The sequence below is a fragment of the Camarhynchus parvulus genome, chromosome 1A (genome assembly GCF_901933205.1).
Source record: "Camarhynchus parvulus chromosome 1A, STF_HiC, whole genome shotgun sequence".
Classification (NCBI taxonomy): Eukaryota; Metazoa; Chordata; class Aves; order Passeriformes; family Thraupidae; genus Camarhynchus; species Camarhynchus parvulus.
In genome coordinates this window covers 15,418,371-15,445,495 of record NC_044586.1, presented here as the reverse complement: position 1 = coordinate 15,445,495, position 27,125 = coordinate 15,418,371, and the positions used below count along the sequence as shown (strand labels likewise).

General features: G+C 42.7%; 1 protein-coding gene across 12 annotated transcripts in view; it reads left to right on the top strand.

Moving 5' to 3' along the window:
- The window catches only part of PPFIBP1 (PPFIA binding protein 1), a 102,188-nt gene that overhangs the window by 64,285 nt on the left and 10,778 nt on the right, over positions 1 to 27,125 (top strand). For 3 of the 12 annotated variants that reach the window (XM_030959619.1, XM_030959621.1, XM_030959629.1), the window contains 15 exons: positions 3,616 to 3,702; positions 4,882 to 4,995; positions 5,537 to 5,668; positions 10,134 to 10,226; positions 10,709 to 10,801; positions 12,575 to 12,689; positions 13,889 to 13,921; positions 15,223 to 15,284; positions 16,006 to 16,090; positions 17,198 to 17,352; positions 18,288 to 18,418; positions 19,713 to 19,766; positions 20,389 to 20,449; positions 21,523 to 21,552; positions 23,308 to 23,482. In XM_030959619.1, coding sequence (XP_030815479.1) covers positions 3,616 to 3,702; positions 4,882 to 4,995; positions 5,537 to 5,668; positions 10,134 to 10,226; positions 10,709 to 10,801; positions 12,575 to 12,689; positions 13,889 to 13,921; positions 15,223 to 15,284; positions 16,006 to 16,090; positions 17,198 to 17,352; positions 18,288 to 18,418; positions 19,713 to 19,766; positions 20,389 to 20,449; positions 21,523 to 21,552; positions 23,308 to 23,482 — 1,420 coding nt within the window. The remainder of the gene's footprint in view (positions 1 to 3,615; positions 3,703 to 4,881; positions 4,996 to 5,536; positions 5,669 to 10,133; positions 10,227 to 10,708; positions 10,802 to 12,574; positions 12,690 to 13,888; positions 13,922 to 15,222; positions 15,285 to 16,005; positions 16,091 to 17,197; positions 17,353 to 18,287; positions 18,419 to 19,712; positions 19,767 to 20,388; positions 20,450 to 21,522; positions 21,553 to 23,307; positions 23,483 to 27,125) is intronic. The other 9 variants (XM_030959627.1, XM_030959630.1, XM_030959623.1 and 6 more) reach the window with 8 other exon arrangements.

Genomic DNA, 27,125 nt, shown 5'->3' with positions numbered 1-27,125 from the left:
CCCATATAGTGTTTTGCAATTGATCACTAACATTGAAAACACAAGCAATATCTTAACTGAAGATAGATTTTATGTTACTGATGTAAAGAGCCTTCTTTGGGAAATGAAAAGCCTTTCTTACACAGCTAGTAAAGTATGTTAATCCTTTATAGACTTAAATGATACCAATTTGATCCAGAAGTACCAAGTGCCCTAAATATGCTTGCAGTTGCTGTTCAATCAAATATTTTCTTTTCTTTTTTGCTTCTCTTACTGTTTTATTTTTTTTCTTTCCCCCCCCACCTCCCCCAAAGAGGAGCTGTTGCTCTGCAGGGTGAATGCTGGGCTCAGTCTCAGGGGAGGATGCAGATTCCCTGGTGCAGAAATGCTCCTGAGAGACACACTGAGTGTTGCTCACCCAGGTTTTGCACACACCAGGTCTCCTGGCATTTTTCAGACCTTCCTGCAGCCCATTCCTTCCCACTGGTGCTCCCTCCACCCCATCTCCTGATGCACTGCTTTCCTAAATCCAGTGTTTGAGTGTATTCCCGCTCCATTTCTCTTCAGTCCTGCTCACTACCATTATTGCTCTGTTCTTCTCATATATTTCATCTCCCCTCTTCCTTCCCCATCTCTCTGGGAAGAATATAATTACAGGAATCTGCTTTTTACCTGTGAAGACAGTCCAGAGCAAAGATCTGTGAAGGTGTTGTGTGTCCAGTGCGTGCAGGGCCTGGGTCTGTGCACCACTGTAAGCAGTGCTCAGGCTGCTGCTCTTGGAAATAGCTGCCATGGTCTTTCTCTGTCATCCATTCTCCAACTATTATTATTTTCTCCACTGAAACCAAAGCCAGGGGCTTTCTTGCCTTTTCAAACCTCAACTTAAGAGTCAGTCACAGGTATTATATAGAAGTTACAACACTTCAGGCAAAAAGCAAACAATTCTTATGTTGTACACAGAATTTTCTGGGTTTGGTGTGCTACAGGAGGTCTGGTTTTATGCAGATTTTAGAAAATATTACTGGCAATACCCGGAAAAGTGATCTTTGCACCCAGTACACACAGTGTGCAAAACCAAGACATCTCTGCAAGGTTTCTCCCAAAGAATAGATGAACTGCCCTAAGTGTTTTATGGGATGAGAGGAAATGGCCTCAAGTTGTGCCGGGGTGGGATTAGGTCAGATATTATGAAAAGTTTCTTTCCTGAAGGAGTTATTAAAAATTGGAACAGGCTCTGTAGGGACATGGTAGAGTCACCCTCCCTGGACAGATTTTAAAAATGTGTGGATATGCCATTTGAGAACATGGTTTAGTGGTGAATGTTGTGGTGGTGCTGGGTTGATGGTTGGGATGATGATTCTAGAGGTATTTTCCAGCCTTAAGGAGTCTGTGATTCTATTAGCACTAATTTTTGTTTTGTGGGAGAACAGCCTTTTCACTTGTCCTGTTTGGGGTTCCCATCGCCTCTCCCTAATGGCAGGGTGCAGCTGCAGCCTCAACTCTCCCTCTCCCAACACTCCTGCTTTAAAGCCAAGGCTGGTGAGCTGAGCCAAGTGGATTTTTCCTGAGAAATGTGAGCGCAGTTTAACAACAAAGGTGTCTTGGCAAGATGCTGTGCACAATGACTAACGTTCTGCTTTCACACCTCGTTGGTTTTCACAGACATTTTAATCGTGCTGTGAAACCAAGACCTCCCTCTCCACATTTTCTTCCTGCAGTCTTTGGTTTTAGTTCATTTGTGCCTAGTTATGCTGACTGGAGCTATCAGGAGGGTCAGCGGTTCAGGTGTTGATGTGGTGGTTGGGAGGCAGGGAATCAAGTCTGCTTTGGCAAGGAATTCCATGTTAGCCCCAGCAGCATGGAAAAGTGTCTTTGCAGCTCTGCTGCCCTATTGAGGGAGGGGTACCACTCTCCCACATCAGACACATGCACTGGACTGATAAATGTGTTGTGAATTACAAAATACAGATGCTGTTCTTATACAGGCTAAGTAAGTACTTGAGATGCACTGGAGCTCTTAAAGGACAAGGGAGCTGCAGAGCAGCAAAAGTAGACAAAACCCTCAGTTCTGTTTTCACAAACAACTCAGGTCACAAAATCCAAAGCATAATCTACTGGTTGAACAACTAAAAGGTTTATTTCATTTTGAATTCTTTCACCTAAATTGAAGTGTTACAAAATGGAAGATCTCACTGAACTTGAATGGCATGAGCTAAATTCTGGTAGGGGTCAGGGGGAAGATGTGGCAAACTCAGAAGTTTAGAGGAATTTTGCCCTGGGATTTAGTGTCTGGGTAGTCAGGTGGCTTAGTATTGTGCTGCTAAATAATTCAGACGCAGGGTCATAAGTTAGATCATTGTGATGAGGTACTGGTACAAATTACTAGAGAGCATCCTTTCTTAGTCTGCTGGAGAAAATTTCAGGGGAGATTTTATGGTCACCAAGTGAAATTTCATGCTTGTGAGACACTTTGGGTACTGCTCAGTGATCTAAGACTTGCCAGGACGCAGCCTCATTTCTTGAGAGCACTGAGGTGAGGTCAGACACTTTTACCTTCTCCTGTTTGCTTTATGTCAGATCTTTAAGTGATGCTGGAGAGGGTTCTATTGTTTCAGGCTCAAACAAGGCACTTTCTACCACTACCCAAGGCCAGACATGTAATTTAGAAAAGGAGTTTTAGCCAGGAGGTTTCCTGAGGTATCTTCTGTAATCAGGGGAGATTCAAAGCAGGAGCTGGAGGCTTGGAGCTCCTGAGTCTCTCAAGGCAGGGTTGTGCTGCAGGCTCACAGGAGCACAAGGATCAGTCAACACAATTTCTTTTCATCACACATTCAGGAGGAAATCGGGGCCTCTCAACGTTGTTGGGTGTCTCTGCTGAGCACCCTGGAATTCAGAGCAGCTTCTCAGACTCCTCTAAGCGGTTTATTCCATGATGGGAACAAGGCTTCCTTTTCTAAGCCGAGACCTGATTGTGGCCTGGATCATGAAGTGCTTTGAGACAGCTTTGAATATGGATAGAACAAAATCCTTCCCACTGCTCAAGAGCATTGAAGTTATTATGAAGAAAGTTGCTGATTCCTCTGAACTCTATGATAGCATTAACATGTATTCTTGTTTCTCTCTAGCCTCAGGCAGCTTTACAAAGAGATGTGTTTAGAGTGCAGACGTTCACCCATACCCAGTAGAATGTGCCTGATGTAAAAGGATGTCTCTGACTGTGTGTATGACTTGCAAGAAGCATAATACACATTTTGTAGATTGTATGTTTGGCTTTTTTCACTTGCTGAATGTCTCAGGGTATTTGTCTCTTTGCAAGTATGGCTTAGCGTTGTGTAGCAATGAGTCCAAGTTTTGTTAGCAAAATGCTGAATGCACAGTAAGTGAATTTTGCAGAACTGGGTCACCAGAAGGTTCTTCCTTTCTCATCTTTAAGCCCCTGAAGAATTCTCTCCTGAATGGTGGTCATGTGTCCTTTGTTGACATTTTATTTGATCTGTAACTCTTAGGGGGCTGGAGAATATTTCAAACATGTTCTTAAACTGTGCAGACTCAAAATGCTCTCATTAAGTGTTTTGATAACATTGGATGATACTGTGGCACGATAGCTGACTATACAATATTTGTTGTCTTTTCCAGACTAATGGACACATATCTGGGAATGGAGATGTTTATCAAGAAAGGCTGGCTCGTCTGGAAAATGATAAGGAATCTCTTGTTCTGCAAGTGAGTTGTCACCAAAATAATTTTTTTCTGCTCTTGCATTCACGAGACTGTCTGAAAGTATGTGATAAAACCTCTGAGAATTTATTTGGAGCTGTGATGTCTTAGACAGTGTTCAGAAGACTTGCTGGTATGTAGGAATTAACCCAGATTAGAGAAAGGTGTGAATTTGGATTGCAGGAAAAATCTAAAGGTCTTTCTGTCTGTGTGCCTGTTCTCTTTGAATTTGGTTAGCAGAGCAAGTCTGCAGAGCAGCCACCTACTTACATCCATGGGTATCCTTAAGATCACCATTTCCCAGGGCCATTCACACGGTGTCTGCATCAGGAGACAGTTGTCCTGTCCTTAGGAAAGGTAACAAAAGCTGCAGGACTGGCCAGCCAGCAGGAGGAGACAAGCAGCTCCTTGGTGCTCCTGCTCACCTGCTGCTGAGCTGGACAGGGTCAGCCCTGGCTGCTCTGACTGCTGGCTTCCTCTGGCTGTTGGAGCCTGGAGTACCTGGCACCCCTTGGACTGCACAGGCATGCCCTGATGTGGACCCAGCCTAGGGGCTGTGACAGCACTGAGCTCACCCTCCTTCCCAGCTGTACTGCAGGAAGAGCCTGTTGAAAATGAAAAAATTCAGTCAGAAAAGGCAAAATGAGAATCTGTCTGCTGTCTTAAAAATGTTGTCTTGGTCTTATCCAGCCTCTGGCTGTGTGTTTTAACCTTCTCTGCTTTTATTGTTCTGAAAAAGGGAAAGTGCTTGTTATGGTACACTGTGTGCATTCACTTGGGAAGGAGAATAAATTATAAGCAGTGAGGTTTATGTGGTAGTTAAGCTAGGAGCTAATGGGTTGAGTTAATGTATTGTCACAGCAAAGGCATAATTATTGGCAATAAAATGCAGCAGCCACCCCTTGTGAAAACCTCCAGTGAGGAGGGGAGTTGCAGAATTGCAATGTGTCTGCCAGAACTTTGGCTGAAATTCTAGGAAGTGTGAGAGGAGAGCCTTCCCTCCTCTCCTGTTTTCTTTGCCAAGTGGTGTGTCCATTGCAGAGCTCTGCTCCTCTTCCTCCCTGCATGGTCCCTGTTAATCTTTGGCCCAACCAGCAGTGTTGCTCACCTGCAGTTCTTCAGCTGACGCATATGGCCCAGGTGCAAGGTGTTGAACACGCATCTCCCTTTTTTCCTGCTCTCCAGGTAAGTGTGCTTACAGATCAGGTGGAGGCCCAAGGAGAGAAGATCCGGGATCTGGAGTTCTGCCTGGAGGAGCACAGGGAGAAGCTGAATGCCACAGAGGAGATGCTGCAGCAGGTATTTCACAGCTCCATGTCTGTCTTGCTGTCTTGTCTTCCTTCTGTCTTAACAAGCTTTGGTGAGAGCAATGCCCTTCAAGGTGTTGCAGCCCTTGATGTCTCTCAACTAAGGGATCATTTTCTGCCATACTGGCTTTAAAGTCTTTGCACTTAGTAATGTCAGTGCTGCTTTATGCTGCAGGAATCCAGTTCTGCCCTCCTTTGAGTCCTTCCCCACTGAAGTTCCAAGAGCCTTAGATTAAAGCCTCTGGCAGGATGGGTGGATTCTCCTCACAACTCCTTGCTGCCCAGAGTGACTGTGATGACAGACAGGCTTTTTTCTTGTCCTGGCAGCCAGCCCATGATAGTGCCCCTGTGATCCCAGATGCATCCTAGGTGCCTGGAATCTGTCAGATGGATAATAGCTGTGTCTCAGGGCTTCACATAGTGCAAGGATGAGGGTAATGCTATTCCCCATGAAGGAGACATTTAGCTGTCAAAATAAATTACTGGTTTCTTCCCCTTGGGTAAATAATTTCGTTCTCTTTATCTTGAATCAGGAGCTTTTAAGCAGAACAACCCTTGAAACTCAGAAGCTGGATCTTATGGCAGAGATTTCCACTCTGAAATTAAAACTTACATCTGTAGAGAAGGATAGATTGGACTATGAGGACAGATTCAGAGACACAGAGGTGAGTAAACCCCGACAGGATAAACTGTGAAAGCTATGTGTGTCTTCACCTTACCTGAACATTTTCTGGGATTTTTTTTTTGTCAGACAAGAAGGGGAACTCGTCTTTAAGGTTAGAACATGTTCCTTTTAAAGACAAAAAGTGTCCTCTTTGTTAAATTCTGGTCTTGCAAAGAAAGATTTCCAAAGGCAGTTTTTGATTCTAACTGTCAGGTCTCAGGAGGGGTGGATTTAGGTTAGATTTTAATAAAATCATGAACATACTGCACTCTCCTGACCCACATAAAACTGCCACCTTCTGAGTAAGGCATGTTTGAGGCAAGTACGAAAAGCACCCATGTGCAGAGACACTGCACAGGAGCAGAATTTTTGGGGTTGCTTACCCGCTCACAGAGAGTGAGCTGACTCGCTGTGGGGCTCTTGGGAAGCCTGGCTTCAGACCCAAGCCTTATGGGAGCCCAGGACCAGAGGCTGGGGAAACAGAGCCAGGTGGAGCTGCCATCCCTGGCAGTGCTCTCCTGAGGCATTTCATTCTGTGCTGCAGGTCTGTGTAGCTGAACCTTGCTCATATTGCAAGCAAGAGAGGCTCAAAGCAGGTGGGCAAACCCAGCAAGTATGAGCTAAGCTGTCCTGCCAGGATGATAGAGCCCACATCAGAAGTACCTCAGAGCCTGCCTATGAAGCAGAACAAAATTTCCAATTCTGGATTTATAAATGAGCTGAAATGTCAGGTGTTTGTTATGATTGTGGATGTTCCAAGTGTCATTTGTTTCTAGAAGGAAAGAAGCCATATTGTCATGACAGGACACAAAATTCCCTTTTGCACTTCTGCCAGTGGTTTCCCAACTGCTCAGTTTCCAGTAAAGTGCCATTCCTCATTGTATTGCAAGCACAAAAACAAAAGTCAGTCTTGCTTTTGGATTGTTCTTTGTGTCTATCTGAAGTAATCTGCAGACCCAAGGAAAGTTACAGGTTGAAAACTAATGACTTGTATCACTTTCAGGTGTGGAAGTGATTCTTTAGGTAGTGACAGCAGTGTTCATTCCTGCAGTGCAGCACATCTCCTTGGGCACTGCCAAGCTCCTGTTGCTTCCTGTTACCTTTGCCTCTAGTTGGTAACAGGTGTTATGTGACAGGATCACAGCACTGCCTTCAAAGCAGCTGATTTTGTAGAGCAGACAAGTTCTGTGCATGAGAAATTGGCAGGGGGGAAGGGTGGAGGGAATCACTGAAGGTCTCCTGCACCCGTGGGAGGTGTGTATAAGAGCTGGCTGCTCTCACAGCTCTCCTGGGACTCTGCCCACGCAGAGCTCAGCTCTTTCATGAATTACAGCACACAGCAAATAACTCTCTGTGGGCTGACACTTGCTCTAAGCAGCCCAAATGAGGGATAAACAAGCTGGCACCAGCAGTAAATGGCTGTGGGGAGGCAAGGTTTGGTCCAGATGACCACAGGGAGCAGGTGCTTTCTGACCTGGGTTCTGTTGTATCTTCAATTGCAAACACCCTGTGATTTCTGCTTTCCAGAACTGCTAACAAACATGACTGGGCTTTGAGTGATTTGCTTCCTCTATTTCTACCCTTATTTTTACTGAATATTGTAGAGTTCTCATGGATTCTCTCTTTCTTTGTTTCCCCCCTGAACTGCAGTCTCTCTATAACTTCATAGCACAGCTCAGCATACCAAGAAGTTGGACATGGAGCTACAGGTTCCCAAAAAAATGGTTCCAGTGTGGGGAGTACACCACAAACTGCAAATCTGTAATCTCTGTGCAAGAGAAATCTGTAATCTCTGTGCATATCTTCTATGAAGATCTTCCTCTTTGAAATATTTTGAAATACACTAAATGCCTTTGATAAAAATAACCTAAATTTTATGTATATAGTAGTTACTGTAATTAGGGACTATATGGATTTATATGAAGCATATTTATGCCAGAAAAAAAGAACTATTACTAAAATGTTTCTCCCTCCATTTGAAATCCAGAATGATGTAATTTAGTGTGATATATATTATTATATTGTTTCTTCTTTATTTCAACACTATAGCTGTAAAAACACTTAGGCTTAAATGATGGAAAGGATGTTATGTCTTAATTTCCATTTGGTTCAGTGAAAATCTGAATGTCTAATTAGTTAGAGGGTCTCAGCCCTTACAAAATGTCTTAAGAGATATTTTGGAGGCAGTACTTATTCAGAGGTATGCAGTATTTTATTCAGTGTTGATCTAATTATATTGCTGTTTATCAATTATTTTAGAAGAGCTGAATATTTAAATGAATATTTAAAATATTTGACCCTAAAACACATTATGGCATTTATGTGGAGTGATTGAAATGGAAGAAGATTCATACCCAGACTAGGAAAGCAAAACTGTGAATATTGCTTCTGGTTTTATTTAGGGGAAAGAAAAAATTTGATGTCTGACAACTTGTGCAGCTACTGTCTCCTACAAAATTACCATTCTGATTAAATCCTTCATATTATGCATTTGTTACTTATGTCTGTCATTGCAACTTCCCATTCCAGCTTGGTTGGTTACTCATATTCCCCATTCTTTGTCTAAACAGATGCCTCACTAGATCTTTGTGCTCTAGGATTTGCTGTCTAGATGTTCACAAACACACAGCTTTTTCAAAGCTAATTGTGTACTTAATAGAGATTCATAATTGTTCTGTTCTTTGAATTATTCCAGTGTTTCCACTTTCTCAGCAGACACCAGCGTTATTTTCCTTGAGGAACACGGGTGGTCTGAGTTGGGCTGAGTTTATGTAAGAAAATACCCTGCAAGGGAGTTTATTTGGGAAGGAGTCCATAGCCAGACTGGGCCTTTGAAGCAGCAGCCAGAGGCTAAAACTGGCTCACTCACAGGGAGTTCTTTGTGATTTATCCACCATCACCTCCAATCTGGTTGCAAGATTGTTCTGTTTTCTGTGTCACACTGAGTATATTTTAAAGTCTTGTAGTTCAAGTGACAAATATGTGGAGAACAGCCTCAGCAGTGAGTTCCACACAGCATATTTAGACATTGGATCATGCTGCAGGAGAGAAGAGCCCCAAACAAATCAATTGTTGAGAAATTTCAGGTGTACCTGAATTAGAAAGTCATAGATTAAAAATGGTAATTACTAAAAGCATTAAAATGTTCACTATTTTCACTTTCCTTGTAGTTCTGAGAACTGAAATTGGATCTTTCTGAAGATCTACAGATGCTGCTTTCTTAGCATCAGGTTCATTAAACACAAAATAATAACCAGAGGCTTGTAAGCTTAGGAAGTGTGGTGTGGGGCTGAAAGGCAGGTGTTATCAGGGACCCATGAATACCCTCTAAATGTCAGCTGGTGGCTTGTTAATTTATAAATATAAATCTCTGTTAATTGTAGTATTAGCTCTGAGAAATTGTGCTTAGAGCTGTTAGCTCAATGTACAGCATTGCTTCTCATGGATAGGGTTTGCCTCAGATGTAGGAAGGAAAGCAAACATAAGGACCAGAAAAATTCCTTATGTGACGGTGCTGAGATCCTGGCACAAGTTCTTCAGAGAAGCTGTGGCTGCCCCATCCCTGGCAGTGTCCAAGGCCACGTTAGACAGAGCTCTGAGCAACCTGGGATAGTGGAAGGTGTCCCTGCCCATGGCAGGAGCTGGAACTGGATGGGCCTTAAGGCCCCTCCCAACCCAAACCATTCTCTGACTTAGAGGATGAGGAAGCTTGGTGGAACAGTCACACTCAGGGTTTGTGTGACCAAGGGGGCTGGGGGCACTCAGGTCTGACCCCCAAACCTGGCAGGATCCATCAGGATGGTCAGGAGGTTGAGCTGGTCTCCTAAAGAGCTCAGAGGTGAGTTTGTGACAGCTCCGAGTTTCTTCCAAGCCAGGCTGAATTTGGAAAGCCCAGATGTAGTGGTGCCATTGATGCTTAAACACAGGTGCCTTTGTTTGTAGAAACCTGTGATGGCTCCTCTGTTCAGCCCTCAGTGAGAGAGCTCTCTTAAGTGGTGGAAACAGGAATTTTTGCAGTGTAATCACTTCATATTTTGAAAAAGCAGGTGATGGTGGTGAGCCTGGGGCGGGCGGGACTGCAGAGGGGAGGAGGTGGCTGCTGCATGCTGAAGGATGTCTGCCGCTGTTTTCCATTGCCCATCCTTAGTACTGGGCTCCAGGCAGCTGAACAGAGAAGGAGGAGGCCTTTCCTGGCCCTCAGCACAGGGAACACAACTTCAGTTTATATCTCCCTTTGTCCTCTGCCCTCTTACATTTGGTGCAGTAACACAGAAACTGAGAAACTTGTTCCCTGGATAGTTAGGGAGCTCTGAGTTGCTTGATTTAGTGCTGGGTTTGGGTGGTGTGCTTTTGTGTACTGAGTTCCTTTTATGCCTGCTTTTCTTGTTGTTACAGTCATAGCTATTCTTCTGTTTTGTTTACTGAAGTTCTTTGTTGTTTCTGGTTGTCTTTTTCCCTCCACTCAGGATTTGATCCAGGAAATAAACGAATTGCGGTTGAGGGTGGGAGAAATGGACAATGAAAGACTCCAGTATGAGAAAAAACTGAAAACAACCAAAGTAAGTGAGGCTGAGGGGAAGAGGCAGAGAGTGGTGTAAATCAGGCTTTAGGAATTCAATCTTTTCCCTGATCTTTGCCTGCACCCTGCAAAGTCCTGAGCACTCTCAGGTCCTGGTGTTTCATGGTTCTCACTTAACAGCAGTGGCTATTCCTAAAAGTCATGCTGTGGTTTTCAGTTTGAGCATTGTTTTTTATGAAGGGTAACATACCATGCTGTTAACAATAAATTTATTACCTATTTAGACCTTTGTTTTGCATGTGTGTCAAGAAATACCAGTTGCACTATGTAAGGTGTATACCACAGGTTAAAAACAGCATTTATTTTTCTCCTAAATGTACTAAAACCAAACCACTTCTGTAGCAAGAGCATTCACCTGAGCAAGAGCAGCCTGTTTCTCTAAGCGTCTAACTTCTCTTTGCCATTTAGCCTTGTCTCTTTTCTACCTTTAGTTTCCTCTCACTCCTCTGTCTCTGTTACCAGTCTTTAATGGCCAAACTTTCTAGCATGAAAATCAAAGTGGGTCAGATGCAGTATGAAAAGCAGCGGATGGAGCAAAAAAGCCAGATGCTAAAGGTGTGGTAGTTTCTGGGTAATGCTGGGCCTGTTTTGAATCCTTCATGTTCCACCCTTTACTGGTCTGTCCTGCATTGTGCTGTCATGCTCTTCATTAATTGCTGTATGTTGATATGCAGTGTGCCCTTCCTCCTTAGATGTGGAAAGCTCTTTATGTAGGTATTCCTTGTAAACAGCTTTAAATTGCAGGGGAGAGGATTTTCCTGCTCTGAACCTTGCATAGGTTACACATAATGGCATTAGACTTGGGCTAAAATCACTCCCCTTCCAAGGGAAGATTGCCTCTTCTGTAGCTTACATCCATTATTCAAACAGAACTTTTTATCACCCTTTTAGAGAAAATGTATTCATGAAAACTATCTGGGAAATAGTGATTCTTTTATACTGTCCCCTCTCCCACATGTAAGTTTGCATATCATACTTCTAATTCAGGAAAAGAAATGCACACTGACAACCACATGCAGGTCTAGTTGCCTGTGGATATAACAGCAGCTTCTCAAGTGACCAAGAAATGATCTTGTTTTGGAGCAGCATGGATCCTACACTGGCAGAAATCCCATCATAATCAGTGCCAACTTGGAGCACTGGAGAATTGTAGTTATTCCCCAGCCACTGTTGTGGAAAAAGCTTTGATTTCTTGACAATTTTAAGCTTGATCTATTTTTAGATGATGCTTTAGAGCAAACAGGAACCAATTTCAGGAAATTCTGTAGCTGGGCCGTAGTTTGGGTTGCAAACATCACTATTTATTTGCACCAGATCACCTGAGGGTAGCTCAGGAAAATACCCAAGCTACAGTATTCTAGTTTGGTTTATTCCATTAAGGATTTGAAATGTCATTTAGAAGCTGTAAGTGCCAAAATAATGAGTCTTGCCTTGTTTTGCTTTGTTTACAAACTGAACAAATTAAATTTTCAGTGTTGGGTACAGTTGCAGTGAGGGTCCTGTCTTGATGATGCTGTTGCACAAGATATCCTCGGACATCAAAGAAACATGTTACTAAACTGGGTAGGATTTGACTCAAATTTTAAAAAGTTAAATGCATGGATCTGTGCCAGTCACTTGCTAGTGCAGATGGTTAGATCTAAGTTAAAACTTGACAGCATTTTTCTAATACACCCCAACTCCCCCAAACACCATCTGTCTTATTCCCAAGAATCTCAGCTCCAAGCTTTCTTTCCTCATGCTTGATCAGCAAACCCAAACTGTGGCAGAGGTACCACGTTTTTGTCTGAACTGCTTTCCAGTACGTGTCCATGTGCTTGCTGGTGTTGTGATTGATTTTTCTTCCATAAAATCAGTGATTATTTCTGAAACTGTCCTCAGCCTGGTATAAGCACGATTTCAGAATTGTTCAGCTTTGAACATGCAACATGCCCTATAAATACCAAAAAAATAAGTGGAAATGTTAGCATTCAACCTTTTCACCTGCATTTTTCTATCTCTGCAAGGTTAAACAAATAAGAAAAGTGTTTGGTTTTTCCCCTCTTTTGCTCTTTCATCTTTAAATTTTGATGTGAAATTTCTTTCCAATTATACACGAGACCAACAATTTCAGAGCACAGAGCCCCTAATTTTGCTCTGTTGTGGGCTCAGAAGTCTGTTGGGATATTCAGAGTGACTTTGGTGCACCTTCAGGCAGTGCTAAATGTCAGGGGCCCTCAGTCATTTCCACCAGCTGAGGACCTGTCCGCTGTGCTTCCTAGGAGGGGATTGTGGAAACATCTCAGCTGCCTGTGGAAGCTGTCACTGAGTGGCTCTGTGTCCTTACAGGATGAGCTGTCAGCTCTGAAAGACAAACTGGAGCAGAAGGAAGCTGAGGTGAAAAGGTTGCACGAAAAATTGGTTTCCAAGCTGAAAGGAGAAGGGATTGAAATACTGGACAGAGGTAAGAAAAAGGGAGACTCTGTCACTGTGTCCTCCTCAGTCACTTCATCTGAGGTCATGTTTCTTTGTACAGGAAATAAGTGATAAAAGCCTGAATTTTCCTGAACTTTGTCTTGATGCTTACCTCTTGAAACATATTTAGAGGGTGTTGATGATGCAAGTGCTAAACTTTCTGTCATAGCAAGGTCTTGGTCAAATTTAAACAAGACCAAAAAAATCCCTAATTAGCTCCTTACATGGCTTGCATGAGAATATACAGTTTCTACTGGCTGAGAAATTTTTAAACTAATTTCTATAAATGCTCCAAAAACATTGTGTTGAAAAGGAAACTTCCTGGTAAGGAAAGGGAAAAGCTATACTGCAGACTAAAGTATGATGTGGACCTAGCTAGTAAGTAGGTGAAATCAAGGATTGATTGTGGATTTGCGTGCTTATTAAGTCTAAACCTTAATTAGGCTTGAATAAGCACAAAAATTTTACAGGCTGGGTAATTCTTTTATTGGCTTGTAAAGAAGAATCTATTAGTATTTATTTGTGGGAATCTTAGATTGAGGACTTATTTAAAACCAGAAATTTTTAATTAACACATCACAGAAATTTTCCAGAGACTTTTTTGACCTGATGCAATTTCAATTCTAAATATATCTTACTGATAGTTGTTGCTGATTTTAAAATTGTGCTTTTAAAGTATGTTTTTTAGAAAAAGAAATGCACAAGAGATTAGTCTCTTCCCCTGACCTCAGGAGGAATATGCTGTGTGTAGATTGTCACATTTTATTTCATGAAATGGTGTTTTCAAAACCACTGCCTAAGATCACTAGAAGTGATCACAATGAACTGTGATTCCATTTTTTTTAAAAGAAAATTTAAATGTGAACAGGGTCTGACTTCATTGCATTCATGACTACTTATATAGGGCTTTTTTTCCCTGGGGAACTACTTGAACTCTCATTACCCTCTGGTCCTCAGCTTTATGGTTTTCAGTGTAGCTCAGCAGAAGATCTTTTGCTGTGATGAAACATGTTTTATCTGCCTTGGACTGATATTAAGAAATGCTGTTTCCAGATAACAAGTTATCTGCCTCATTAGCTGAATGAAGTGAGGGAGAGTTGACTCATAAAGTATCAATACTGTCTTAAAAGTTATTTCATGTCATAACCTTCATGCTAATTTCCAATCCAATGGGTTTTCCCCGCACAGATGAAAATTGTAAAAAGAAGCTCAAAGATAAAAGTAAGGTTCCTGGTGTTTTTCCATGAGCATTTGCATTCCAGAAGTGCTTTCCAGAATAGCTTTCTGCATGTGTTTGCAAAACTGCTTTAACAAACATTGTTAGGTTGCATCATCTATAACCCTTAGTAAAACTGGAGAACAAGGGTGAGTGCATCACACTTGAAACACAAAGTTTTCTGAAGAAAATCTTACAGATAAAGGAAGATTGGATCTCAGGAGGGCTCACAAAGCAATTGCCTCTCAGTGAAATGTAGTTGCAATCCAGCAGAGCAGATTTTCAGCCAGCATAACTGAGGGAAAATCACTGGAATGGATCAGGTGCTGGTTTAGCACCTGTGTGTCTAAATGTCATTCATCTAGAAAGCCAGCCAGGCTGCCTCTTCTCTTCTTGTATTTTGTTAAGGAGGAGAATGTTTTTCCTGCTCTGCTTGCTTTCCATGAATTTTTAGGAAGTTGAAACAGGGCTTTTTAGCCTGTGAGTTTGGCTACCTGCCTACATTTGTAGTGAAATTTCACTTATACCTCATTCATGCAAGGTAAATCTGTAGGAAAAAATGGAGATTATTTCCATTCTTTCTGAATTCCTAGCCCAGAACACCTCCAGAACATACATGTTCCCATGTATTTATACTTCTTGGTAAATAAGGATTATAGATGAAGCACTGTTGTCTGTGTTAGGAACCTTTCCCAGGCCTGAACTGCCATGTAATATTCCAGCATGACTTCTCATCACAGCAAACACTTGTGTCATTCCACTGTGCCCTCCTCATTGCTCCATCCATATGCTGGATTAGGGCTGAGCATCACTGCATGATGCTTCCTTCATCACATCCATTCATCCCCTACCTTTGTTGAGTGGATTTGAGAGATGCTGGTTGGGGTGGTCATTGACTATTGTACTGAGGATGTGTTTTATTGCATTCCAAATGTAGTACACTGTTTATTTTGAACTTCTTGTTTTGCAGGTATTTGGTTATTTTAAAGATGGAGATAGTGAAAGTCAAGCAGTAGTTTTACTCTTGAGTTTTCCATTCTTGTAAGGCTTGGAGAGGGGTGGGGGGAGGAAGGAAATTTCCTGGATTTCGTTTCCTTGATAAAAATGTCAGAGCAGAGGTTTTGAAGAAAAATAGCTTCCTTCTTTGTGTTTACATCTAAAAAAGAATTTAAGTGGCTTATGTTTTGTCTGTAACTATGTCAGTCTACTTTCAGATATTACTGAGTTGCTTCTAGATTTTTTGTTTTTCTGACTTCCTTACACTGTCTTATTTAAATTGACTTGGAGAACTGTGTTGTGTTTTTAGATATAGAGGTACAGAAAATGAAGAAGGCGGTAGAATCTCTAATGGCAGCAAATGAAGAGAAGGTAGCAAAGTCATTATTTTTTCAGTAATCATTCATCAGGTTGATTTAATTCTCTAAGAAAGCCTTCATGTGTGAGCTTTTCACAACTCAACTAAAACCCAAATTTGTAAGAATCAATGATTTTCTGCAGTCAGAAAAATCAGATTTGTATAAGTCAATGATTTTCTGCAATCAGAAGCACTGCAGTGCCTTTCAGGGGCCATGAGCATTTATGAGCTCTGTGCCTGTGCACAGGATCTGTTCAGAGTCCTTACACTGTTGAGTTCAGTGTGGTTAATTTGCACTGTGTTCTGCAACTGTAAAAATCTCCATACAAGTGCCAGATCACAGGCTGCATTTCCAAAAGGGCTTTTCTGTGAAGTATGAATTATTTTCATACATCGTTTTTATGCTTTCATATGCATGTGCGTTTTGTAGGATGTTTTCTTTTGATCACCAAAGCTCTAAATCCTTTGTACATGGCAAATTTATTATGCTCTACCTTTGACTTAATAAGGGAGCTGAAATCCACTTTCAAGGCTGGGACAGTTCTGGTGATTAACCAGATGATAGTTTTTGCTAAATACTACTTTTGATATTTCAAAGCCTCTCAGCATTCTGAGTCCTGTCCCATCCACACTTCCGATTTCTTTTAGTCTCACAGTCAGTTAAACTAAAGGATCTAGTATTTGTAATTCTTGTTTCTGGGGAGGAAGCACAGTCACAACTTCCTTTTATTTTAGGATCGGAAGATAGAAGAGCTTCGGCAATCTCTGAATAGGTACAAGAAAGTCCAAGACATGGTGATACTGGCTCAAGGTAAAAAAGGTATTGTACAACCAGAAAACAACAAAAAAAATTGCAACTCCGCTGTCATTTAAGCTCCAGGTGTGTTGAGGTGGTGAGCTTAACTGTGTGGCTGAAGCAGAAGCTATATCTGTATCACAACTGTAATGGCCTGTTCCATATATTCTAAGACTGGTGGGGGTTTCCAGACCCCTTCAGAGGGTGAAAATTGTCAACAGCCCAACAAGGGTGAGGAAGCAAAATATGTGTTTTTGTTGTGTTGGGTTCACACCATGCTGAGTGTTGGAGGGAGAGCAATTTTTAAATAAGTATTGCCCTTTCTTGCAGTGCTGTGCCTTCAGGCACAGGAGGGTGTTAGAACAGACCTTGATTCTCTGGGAACTCTGCTCCATGGTCACTTCATGGAGCATGGACAGAGATTTCAGGCAGTGGCAAATGGGCAACAGAGGTTTTTGCTGTGAACAGACTTTGGTTGTGCTTGTCTTTGGCAACAAACACTGGATTTCTGCTCATCTTTTAGAAAGTATTGGTTGGCTTTCACAACCAGTCCAAGCCTTTTGGTAGCACTGAGGCAGTTCAGGAGCATCCAGGGTGGAAGGACCAGAGGATGCCAACACTAGTGTGGGCTTCAGCACTGCCTAAATGAGACATACTCAGTTTGTGGCAGGCTGCTGACCTGATGTGGTCACTTCCAGGCTGGTGATAGACTCTGAGCAGTGGCTGCATTTTTGCTCAGGGTATCTTGAAGGTACCAGAGAGACATCTTAAGTTTCAGGGAGACTGGACCTTCTTACTTTTCCTTAGTAAATAAGGGAAACAAAGTATTTGGAACAAAATTCCAGAACAGTCAGGAATGAAGTACTCCAGTTTATTCAGCTTGTTGAATCTGATGCCACTAAATGCCCTGAGGGTGTTTGCTGGGCTTTTTGACCTCCCTCTGTTCCAACCCTGCTGTGTTGTGATGGTTGAATTGGGAAGTGACACTTGGCTGTGGCTCCCTTTCAAAAACCTAAAAAACGCCAGCAATGAAACCTTTCCAGTTTTGGCCCATAACTGAGCATGCTGGCTGCAGCTTCTGTGGGAGCAAGGGTGGTAAAATCAACAAGTTTCCATGTTCTCTCTCTTCAGGCAAGGAAACTGAAAGTGAAGACTTGAATTCAGGGTCTGTATCCGTGGGTTTATTGGACACACCAAGTCTGACTGACCCAGAGAAAAGCCCATCCCCAACCCCAGTAACAGCATCTCCAATCCATGATGAGTTCAGTGTGAACATTCATGAAGAGGTAGGTTGGTTTTGGTGTTTTTTGCTTTAATGCCATAATTCCTTGAGAACACTGCTTGTGCTGGATTCATATTGCAGATGACAAAACTCAAATTTCTGAAAAGATTTTTTTCTGGGTTTCACAGTTTTTTGTAATGTCTCATATCCTTTTGGGCAAAGTAGTTTTCTTGTGAAAGCTGCTGAGAAATTTCAATTAAACTTATTTTTCTTAATCCTCAAATGGGATCAGAAGACAGAAATAGCTGTATTTATCATGAGAACAGATCTAAATGACTTTTTCTATTAGTCATAGAAACTATTTTTCTTATCAAACATAGCTCTTTTAGGAGCTACATATACTTTGGCACAAACCTGAAGTAAATATGTTGGGACTTAACTAAATATATCCTGTCATATTTAAGAGGATGCAATCATAATTGCATCCATTCAGTTAAATTATATGTAGGTTGTGGTTCAATCTCTGATTTTTACAATCAGATTTTCCAGTACAAAAACTATAGCTCTCTTCTCTAAACTCTGAGTCAGAGCAGGGTCTTGACTTACTTAAGCAGCAAGAACACACTATGAAGAAAATGAAATTAAATTAAATCTTTAGCAGCTTTTTTGTATTCTCTGAGTATCTGAGGACAGGATTAAATCTGAAAAGTGGACTACCCTTCATGGTGTCTGTGGTAGAGACAGATTTAGCAGGCAGCCTTGGGAGACTTGTGAGATTTTTGTTTATGCTGTAGCTTAGCTGTGCAATGATTCATGTTTTATCTGCAGTGCCATCTTTCAAGGAGTAAATCATTTTATTAGAATAAGGGGGGAAAAAATCACTTTTGAAACCTTATTTCAGATCCTTTTCTTCATGATTTATCTGTTACTCTTTTTTTCATTTATGATTGCTTAATTTCAGCTCAGAAGATTGTAACACATATTCTTCCTGATTTTCAGAATTCCTTACAGATCCACACCAGCATTTTACAGATTTCAATCCCTTCCTTTTCATCAGCATCCAAGAGCTCAGAAACTGTTGCAGAGAGACTGAAAATACACCCTAGACCAGATCCTGCAAGTGAAATGAGGTATTATGGGTTCCATGTATTTTTCAATTGTAAATCCAATATTCTGTGACATTTAAGGAGAGCAATAATCTGTCAGTCACTGAACTATCAAGTCATTAGCCAGGTAAACAAGGCTAGGAGTCCCTTGGCTAGCTGCAGCAAACCAAGCTAATGTTCCTGAAGTGCATTGATTAAATCCTGAGTAAGGAAGGGCCGGTTTGGTTGCTGTTGTAGCAGCACTCATGGTCTATACCAGCTGCTTCACAAGGAATGAACAGAAGGAGAGGGAAGCTGATCTAATGTATGAAGGCCACAGAATCATTATTTTTGTCTATGTTTGCATCATGGGAGTCTGGCTGGCTCTGCCAACCCTGGTGATTTGTGCTCAGATATTTTCTACAACTGCTAAAGATGTTGTAAGGCACTGCCAGAGCAAAAGGGCTTCCAGCTCTAACCTGAGGAGGGGAGGAAGCCCAAGGGATGTGTGGCTGCAGCCTTGGGGTGTGGCTGAGCTGTGGAACCCAGGGGTCCCCGTGCTTGGAACCAGTGGCAGCTGCTGGGTGAGGGGTGGCTGACACCTTTCATCAGCGTTTCTAACCTGGCACCCTCCTTGTCCTGGGAGGAAACCCAGTCCCTGCAGAGCTGCACTGGCACTGCAGGGGGTACAGAAAAGCACTCACAACCCAACAAGGACTGTGCTTGGGGCTTTTTCTTCTGGGTCCAAATCCCTGGCTTTATCTTAAGAAGTATCAAACACTAAGAATGCAGAGGCAAGGAGATGTTGTTGACTTGAAACAATCATCAGTCTCAGTGTGAAGCATCAGTGCAAGTTCCATTTGATGTGTGATTTTTCCAGTCCCAGTTGAGGAAAGGATCCTATCCAGAAGCCCAGCTTTGCTCAGTTTGTGCTGTGCATGTTCCTCATGCAGCTTGAGCCATCACTAGCAGGGATTTCACCTGTGTCTCTCTCCTCTTGGCAAAATCCAAAGCAAGCACTAAACTGCAGCAAAGTGCCCCCTGCTGTGGGTGGTGAGCAGGAGATGGTGACCTCCACTCCTTGTGCTGCTGCAGACCCTGCTGGAACCTCTGCATTTATTGAAGCTGAATAGCTCAGTATTGTCATCATCTTGCAGTGAGAGTTGTCTTTCCTGAGGCTCTTGAGGTCACCTTTGTCCTTTATCTTTTACAAGACCTGTGACCATAGTGGGGAAAATTTGCCGTGTGTTAGTACCTTGAGAACTGAAGTGAAAACAGAGCAGGCTGAGATCATAGGATTTCTGTCTCAGCCTTTTTTCATATCTTTTTTGCTTTACAGTGAAGGAAGATCAACAGGTTCCTCCCCTGAAACTCATCTGTGTGATAGTCCAGTGTAAGTGCCATAATCAGATCTGTTCAGGGGACATATTTAAATGTGATGGTCAATTTGAACCCCACAAAGCACCCCCTCCTTATTTTACATACATATATAAATAGGTCAGTTAATTTTATCCAAGATGATATTTGGTGGTGGTAGATTTCTGCTTATGTCCCATGCTTTCATGATCATTATTTCCAATGCTTTATCTGGGCACATGGTACTTCTGTTATACTGTGAAGCATCTCTAATTTGGTGGCAGGCTGTCAATATACTTTGAAATTTATAGTTTTCCACAGTGCATGCACACATGATTTGCTTTTTTCTTTTGGTAGTGGGGAGAAGGTGATCAGCTGACTACAGTGAGAAAATAATTTTTGTTTCTGCCACATATCCATATTCCCTAAAGCAGCAGTTATTCCAGTGTGGAAGTTCTTACAGTATCTCATTAAATTGCATGGGCTCTGATTACTGAATTTACTGCACTGATTACTGCATCCTAATTCAAAATACCATTTGGTTTAGTATATCTCATCATGTATTATAATGCTGTCTTTAAAGCTGATTCCTTTGAGTGTCTTTATCTTAGCAAGTTTAATTCTAATAACTGAGCTTGATTTTTATGTTATTGTCTCAGAATTTCCACACTGCAGAAGTCCAGCAGTCTGAGCAGTTTGAGGAAAGAGGCATCTGATGTGGTAGGTTTGGTCTCTTACTTCCTCTCATCTCCTTGCACATAGGTGTGACATCTCTGTTGTGACCCTGTGGGTGTTGTGTTGCCTTCTGAGAAATTTTGAGTCAGAGCAGGGCTCCTTGTGGCATGTGTTGGCAGTGGTCACACACATGTGTCATCTTCCACATTCTATTAAAGACGAAAAGCTGTCCTTGAAAACACAGGTGCTTTTTTCCCCCTCTTTGTATGAGGCTTTTACCTGAGACTCTCCTGCTGTGTTTTTGCCAGAGAATGAGGTGGGATTTTTTTACTGGTTATGCCTGTCTGATTTAAGACAAGAAAAAAATAACTCCCACCACCACTTCTATCTGTGTTTAAGGTGAATAATTCTGGGGGGCCATGTAATTAATGCACTGTAAAATACAGTCTGGGTTTTAGGACTGTATGTTTTAGGTATGCAGAAACAAAATACTGAGCTGTTGAATGTCTGGGGATAGCTTCATTTTAGGTTTCTGTGGAAGTGACCAAAAGCAGCTAATCTCTAGCAATGCCATCAAATCAGTGCAATTCAGGTACTCTTTTGTGACAGCCTGAACTCCAGGAAGCTCCTGAATTCCCTGATACCTCCTGTGCCTTGCAGTGTAGGGGGGAGGCTGACAGGACTGAAAATGTCACCAGAACTGATAAGAGCTGGAGTTCATGGGTTGGGGCTCTTTGGTTTTTTGTCTATTTGGACAGAAAGGAGTAGAGGCTGTGGGTGTTTTATCTACTTGGCTTCTGCCCTGTCTTGTTCCTGCTCTGGGTCCCCTCAGGCAGCTCTGCCCGTGAGTGCCTTAATATTCTGTGTGTCACTAATCATGTGCACAACTAATCCTTCACAAAGTGAACCAAAGCAACTCTATTTCCATGTCAGCTCACTGACCTCATAGCAAGCAAGGCTTAATCTGTGTGAAATACAGCTCTGAAGTGATTTATTTTGGGGAAAAGGAACAGGCAGGGAAGGGTATTTCTGTCAGAACTTAACTGGGGGTAATCATAATTAATTGACTACTGGCTATAAACCATGACTTTTTAAATGCCTTAATCTTTCCCAAACAGGACAGAGACTGTGCACAGAAGCCAGCAGAGGTAATGTGTGTGTGTGCTGATGTGTGTCCTTGGAGGAGGTGCTGGCAGGCTGGGAGGTGTGGAATTGCCACACACAGTTCCAAAGGGGGAATGGAAGTCCTGCAGACAGGACAGGGAGGGGTCTCTGGTGGCTGTCACCATCCGTGGCACTGCTCAGTGCTCAGCACCTCCTTGCCTCCTCACACATGGATTGTCTTCCAGTCTGATTGAGCATAAGGTTACCAGCTAAGCTAATGTTTTTCCCCCACTAGATAATTAGCAAAGCTAACCATTAAGCATTTTACTGACTCTGTAATTACCTTTGATTAGTGTCTCTTTAAAAACCTTTGGGTTTCTCAGTTGTTTTCTGTGAGTAGTGTGTGTTTCTGAAAAGCCTGTCATTGCAGAACAGTCACCCTGTGGTACCTTAAGGCCACATCTTGCAGTTCTTACCTCTAGGAACACCTGAGCAGAGGTGACAGACTTCAGACACCACTCATAGGATGAATGCTGTATTGATTCAGCAAAAGCCTAAGGGTTGTATCTGGGCTGTGGATGATTTTGCTTCCTTCTTTCAAAGAGACAATGAAACAGCTGGCAAGGTTAAAATACTGGTTTAAATTGACTAACTGGAGTGTCTGATATCTCTCTTGGCTTTTATACTCCTTGCTTGATCTGAAATTTCCTCTTTGCTTTGGCAGTGGACACGGTCAATTAATCCATTAATTAAGAAATTGCAGAGCAGGGGCAGACAGAAAGAGCTCTCTGACACTTGGCAGAGAACCAAAGTACTGCAGGCTGCTGTCTCTCTGCTTCCCACTTACTGCCCCTACAGCTGCCAGTGGGGGAGACAGAGACCCTGGAAAGCTGGAGAAGTTCAAAGCCTTGCAGGACTCTATTTTTACATTTTCCACACTTTTAAGTCAGCCGTACAGAAATTGAGGAACATCTTAAAGAGCACAATTTACTCTTAGCAGGTAGTGATAGTAATCCTGGATCCTGAACATATGTCAGGGTTTAATCCCAGCTGACAGCAAAGGACCGCACAGCTGGTCCCCCTCCCTGCCCCAGAGGGATGGGGAGAAGAATCAACAAAAAAAGATAGAACTTAGGGGTTGAGATACAAACAATTTAATAATTGAAACAAGGTAAAATCATCATAATCGTATAATAATAACAATAATAAAACTATTAATAAAAGGGACAGGAAGAGAGAGAGAAAATCCAAAGAAGACAAGTGATGCACCACAATACTGTTGTTCATCCCCCACTGGCCAATATCCAGCCCATCTCCAAAATCTGATTGGTTCCCCTTCCCAGTAACCCCCCCAGTTTATATACTGGACATGGAATTCTGTGGTGTGGAATATTCCTTTGGTAGTTCAGGTCAGCTATCCTGGACATGCTGCATCCAAGCTTCTTGTGCACTTCCTTTCTGAGAGAGCATGGGAAAATGGAAAGTGCGTGACTCAGGGCTCAGCAACAACCCAAACACCCCACTGTTAATCACATTATTCCCTACTAAATCCAAAACACAGCACTGAACCCGTACACAGCATTGAAGTAAGAAAAAGTTAACTCCATCCCAGCCCAAACCAGGACAACATATTCAAAAGAAGATCTTGTTTATGTTTTTCATTATGGTTTGTACATTCTGTATTCTCATAGTGGCAGATGAGAAGGACTTCCCAGATTACCTGCCAGCAGTCACTTTGCAGGCTCTCAAAAGGCCTTCTGCAATTCCCTTATATTGACTCTTTATTTCCCTAATTCAAGCAGGTTAAACCTCCTGTGGAAGGCAGTAATTTTGCAACCCTCCCTCCCAAGTCTCCTCCTCATGGTGGCACAGGTGACGAGGACAGTTTTGGCACTCGCAAAGCCAGATCTTCCTTTGGCCGGGGCTTCTTCAAGATAAAAAATAACAAGAGGACTGCAAGTGCTCCCAATCTGGGTAGGTACCCTGCCTCTGCATTCCGATTCTCTGCATTTTGAAGCATCTTAACAACAGCTGTAACTGCCTTAAGAAGCAGGAAAGCCAGCTTTAGTCTCACTGTGACTTGGTGGCACTTGTGATAATAGAATGTTTGAAAATATCAAACAGCAAGAAAAGAAAATCACTGATGTCAAGAAGTATTTGATGTGGTTCAGACTCTGCTGTGGTATCTCCCCTGGGACCTTGTAGGAGCTTGCTGCTGTATGAAATGCTGTCTGGCAGTAGTTCACACATGGGATTTGTGGGCTTTTTTCCCCTGGGTCCATCCTTAGTTTATCTTTCACAAGATTTTCAGAGATACAGAAATAGTACAGCAGCACTCAGTCTTTGTTTTTTTGTACTTAAGCAGCCTTGCAAAAGAGGTGGTGACAACAGGAACAGGATTGGCAAGTAATTCAAGCTCACGTTGATTTTTTCGCTGTAGTGTTGGTGGGGGTTATTTTGGTATTGTCATTTAGTGACATTTGCATATGATGAAGAAATAAACAAAATGTTCTGCTTAATGCAGAAGTCACTGTTGCCAGTAGTTGGAAATCTACTTACATTTACTGCTCTCCTCTAGCAGTCTTTCCAGTGATCCAGTTCAAGCATCCAGTGAATCTCTGCATCAGATCCACTGCCAGACATCTGAGGTTTTTGTTTTTCTCTTGCACGAGATTCAGGAATTTAGCTCTCTATTTCAGAAGCCTGGAGGGGGATAGCTTCTGCTTTGTTACTTACTCCAAGAGAAGTTTAGGTTTTTGTTCAAAACAAGTAACATACCTATACACTGATGATGTGCTGCCCATATTTGCCTGTGACGTACAGCCTGGGAAGTTGCTAGCTTACTTGGAATAGATATACAGTCTATTTGGAGAGTCAGACTCTTTGCTTTGGTTTATTTCATCTTTGCTTTTGTGTAATCCCCTGTGTTGTCCTGAAATTGATTTGTCTAACAAAGCGCAGTACTTGTGGCTGTCATAGAGGAGTGGAAGATGGGCCATGTAAATGAGGGTGCTGTGACTTTGAGTAAGTTATTTATGTTATCCAGATTTCAGTGCCCCCATCTGTAAAGCTGCTGTCCACGAATTTGCTACTTCACAGGAGTAGTGGATCCTGAAGCAGATGACCTCCTTGCACCGAAGTGACTGTGGTGCCGTTTTTCCGTCCCCACCACAGAGCTCTACTCCACTCCTTTGTTGTGAAAAGGAGTTCCCGAGTGACTTGGTGCTCCTAATCCCATGTGAATTCAGCATTTGTGTGGCGCTTATGTCTCCCGTCCCTCCCTCCTTTTGTCCCTACTGTGTCACCGTGAGTTTTGAATTGTGTTTGACCTTGTGCCTCTGCGTGTTCTCTCCCGTTGTGCTGCGTGTGGGTTTGTGCCTTGTGTGGAAATCTGAAGATCGCAGTCGAAGTGCCAGTGCACCTACCTTAGGTACAGTAATCCTGCATGTCTGCCATGCCAGCCCTGTGCCCTGACTGCTGCTAACAGCTGCCTGTGGCCACACACTTCCCAAACCAGGCACCAGAGCTCTGCATCGGAGCTTCTGCCCATCGCTAAAAGGAGTTTTCACGTAACATGTGCCCTCTGCTAAAAGTCAGCTGTGCTGTTCCTCAGTAGCTGCTACTAATGAGAGATTGCGGGTCAATTTGCAGAGACTTTTGCTGTAACTTTGAGCACAAAGTTACCACAGACCAAGGTACCAGGTGAGAACTGGTGATGCTTAGTAGTTACCTTTGTGCTGCCACCTGTCCTGGATCCACTGGAAGAGTTTAAAGGCTGGTGAAGTATGGAATGAGCTGTATTTCCCAGGCATTCATTTAAGGCATTCATTCCTGAGGGAAAGCATGTGTAATTCATCTTCTAGATGTAGTTGTGTTTATGGTACCGTAAAACAAATGAGAAATATTTGGGTTAGATGGGGAAGGAGCCGTTCACACAGTAAATAGGAACCAGTCTTGTGATGTGAGCAATCCCTGTGTGGTTCTGGCAAGGGCAGGTGAGACCTTCCTTAGGAAGGAGAGCTGTGTCAGTGGGGTGGTGGTACAGCCACATGGAGTGGCCATGAGACCAAGTGCTCTGGACCCTCTCTTTTTCTCACATGGCCCCCTAAACATTACCTGTTCTACAGGGTTGTGTCAGTGCATGAAAAGGAGCCAGGTATGAGGAGCAAACAGCGCAATTCCCGCAAATCTCTGCTACTAATGCACCCAACCTTGTCCTGGTGTTCTTTCTCTAGAATGCCATTTCCATGGGTTTGGATTTTTTCACTTTACCTTCTACAAGTAAAGCAAAACCCGGGAATGCCACAGCCTGGTTGGATGTTAGTGCTGTCTCTGTCAGTGGCAGGATCCCTGTGTGGGATAGTGGCCAAACCAAAGTGCCTGGTGGAAATGATCTTTTGTGTGACCTTGTCACACAACAATGTTTGACAAAGTGGAAAATGGGACATGGTCATAGGTGTTCTGGCTGAACCATCTTAAGTTTGGCCAGCAGAAGGATACACTGGCAAAGCCTACAGTTTGTTACTGGTCATGGCCCTTTTGTGGTCATCTCAGCATTAAATCTATGGCTTGAGACCACATGTCCCAGCAATATATGCTCTGCCTTGATGCATTGTTTACTTTTCTCCTGGAAGTTTGAAAGTCCATTTCAACACAAGTGATGGGAATTTAATTACAGAGCTATATTAAAATATGCTGCAAGTCATTCCAGGCCTGACTGCCTTGCCACGGCTGCTTCAGCTGAACAAACTTGTGCTCTCACTCTACCCCAGCAAGCAACTGGCATCAACTCCACATGGTAGTTTTATTCAGCTATCTGGCACTTGCTAGCACATCTCTGCTTATGTAGTCTAGCAGATACTGCAATTCTTATTTTTCTTTTTAAATGGTGTTTAAATTGTCTTTTCCTTTAATAGTTTAGCTTTTGTGGCAACTTCCCCTTTGGGAACAAGCGCCCTCAGGTTTGTTGTCATGGAAAACAGCTACAGATAAAGGATTTAATGCTTTTAGAGTGGGTGGTAATGTTGAGGGTCTCTGATCAGAGTTGTTTTGTTCACCCAGAAGATACGGTTCAGACAGAGCCTAAACTCCATGGTTTTCCCTGAGGAGGAACAAAATATTCCACAGTTTGAAGAAGTGAGGGGGAGAGGGCCCTCCTTCTGGGGCAGGAGTTTTGTTGCTGGAATTTCTTGGCCAGGGAATGAAATACTACAGGTTATTGGGAAGGATATCTGCAGGGAAATTACTTGGCTTTCTGTGCTTTAGGGACTCCTGGTTTAGTTCCCTGCCACTGCACTGAATTGTTCCTGGGCACCCACGTGCCTTGGCTCTGTCTCTGAAAGCACTGTAAGAGCACTCCCTGAGGAAGAATAAATTTGGGATTTAATTCCCTGTTTGATTCACGAGGCGGATTTTCCCACCTTGGGTGCAAAAGGCACTTAACTGAAGCAGAACTTTGCCTTGGAGGATTCCCAGCCAGGCCCATGAGGGAGGAACATGTGATGTTTCTCATGGATCTTCCCATCCCTCTTTGCCCCATTTTCTTGACATGGTGGCTGTCACTAATTTAGCAGGAGTCATTCCCAAGGTCATGAGCATGTCTGTACAGTCCTGCACA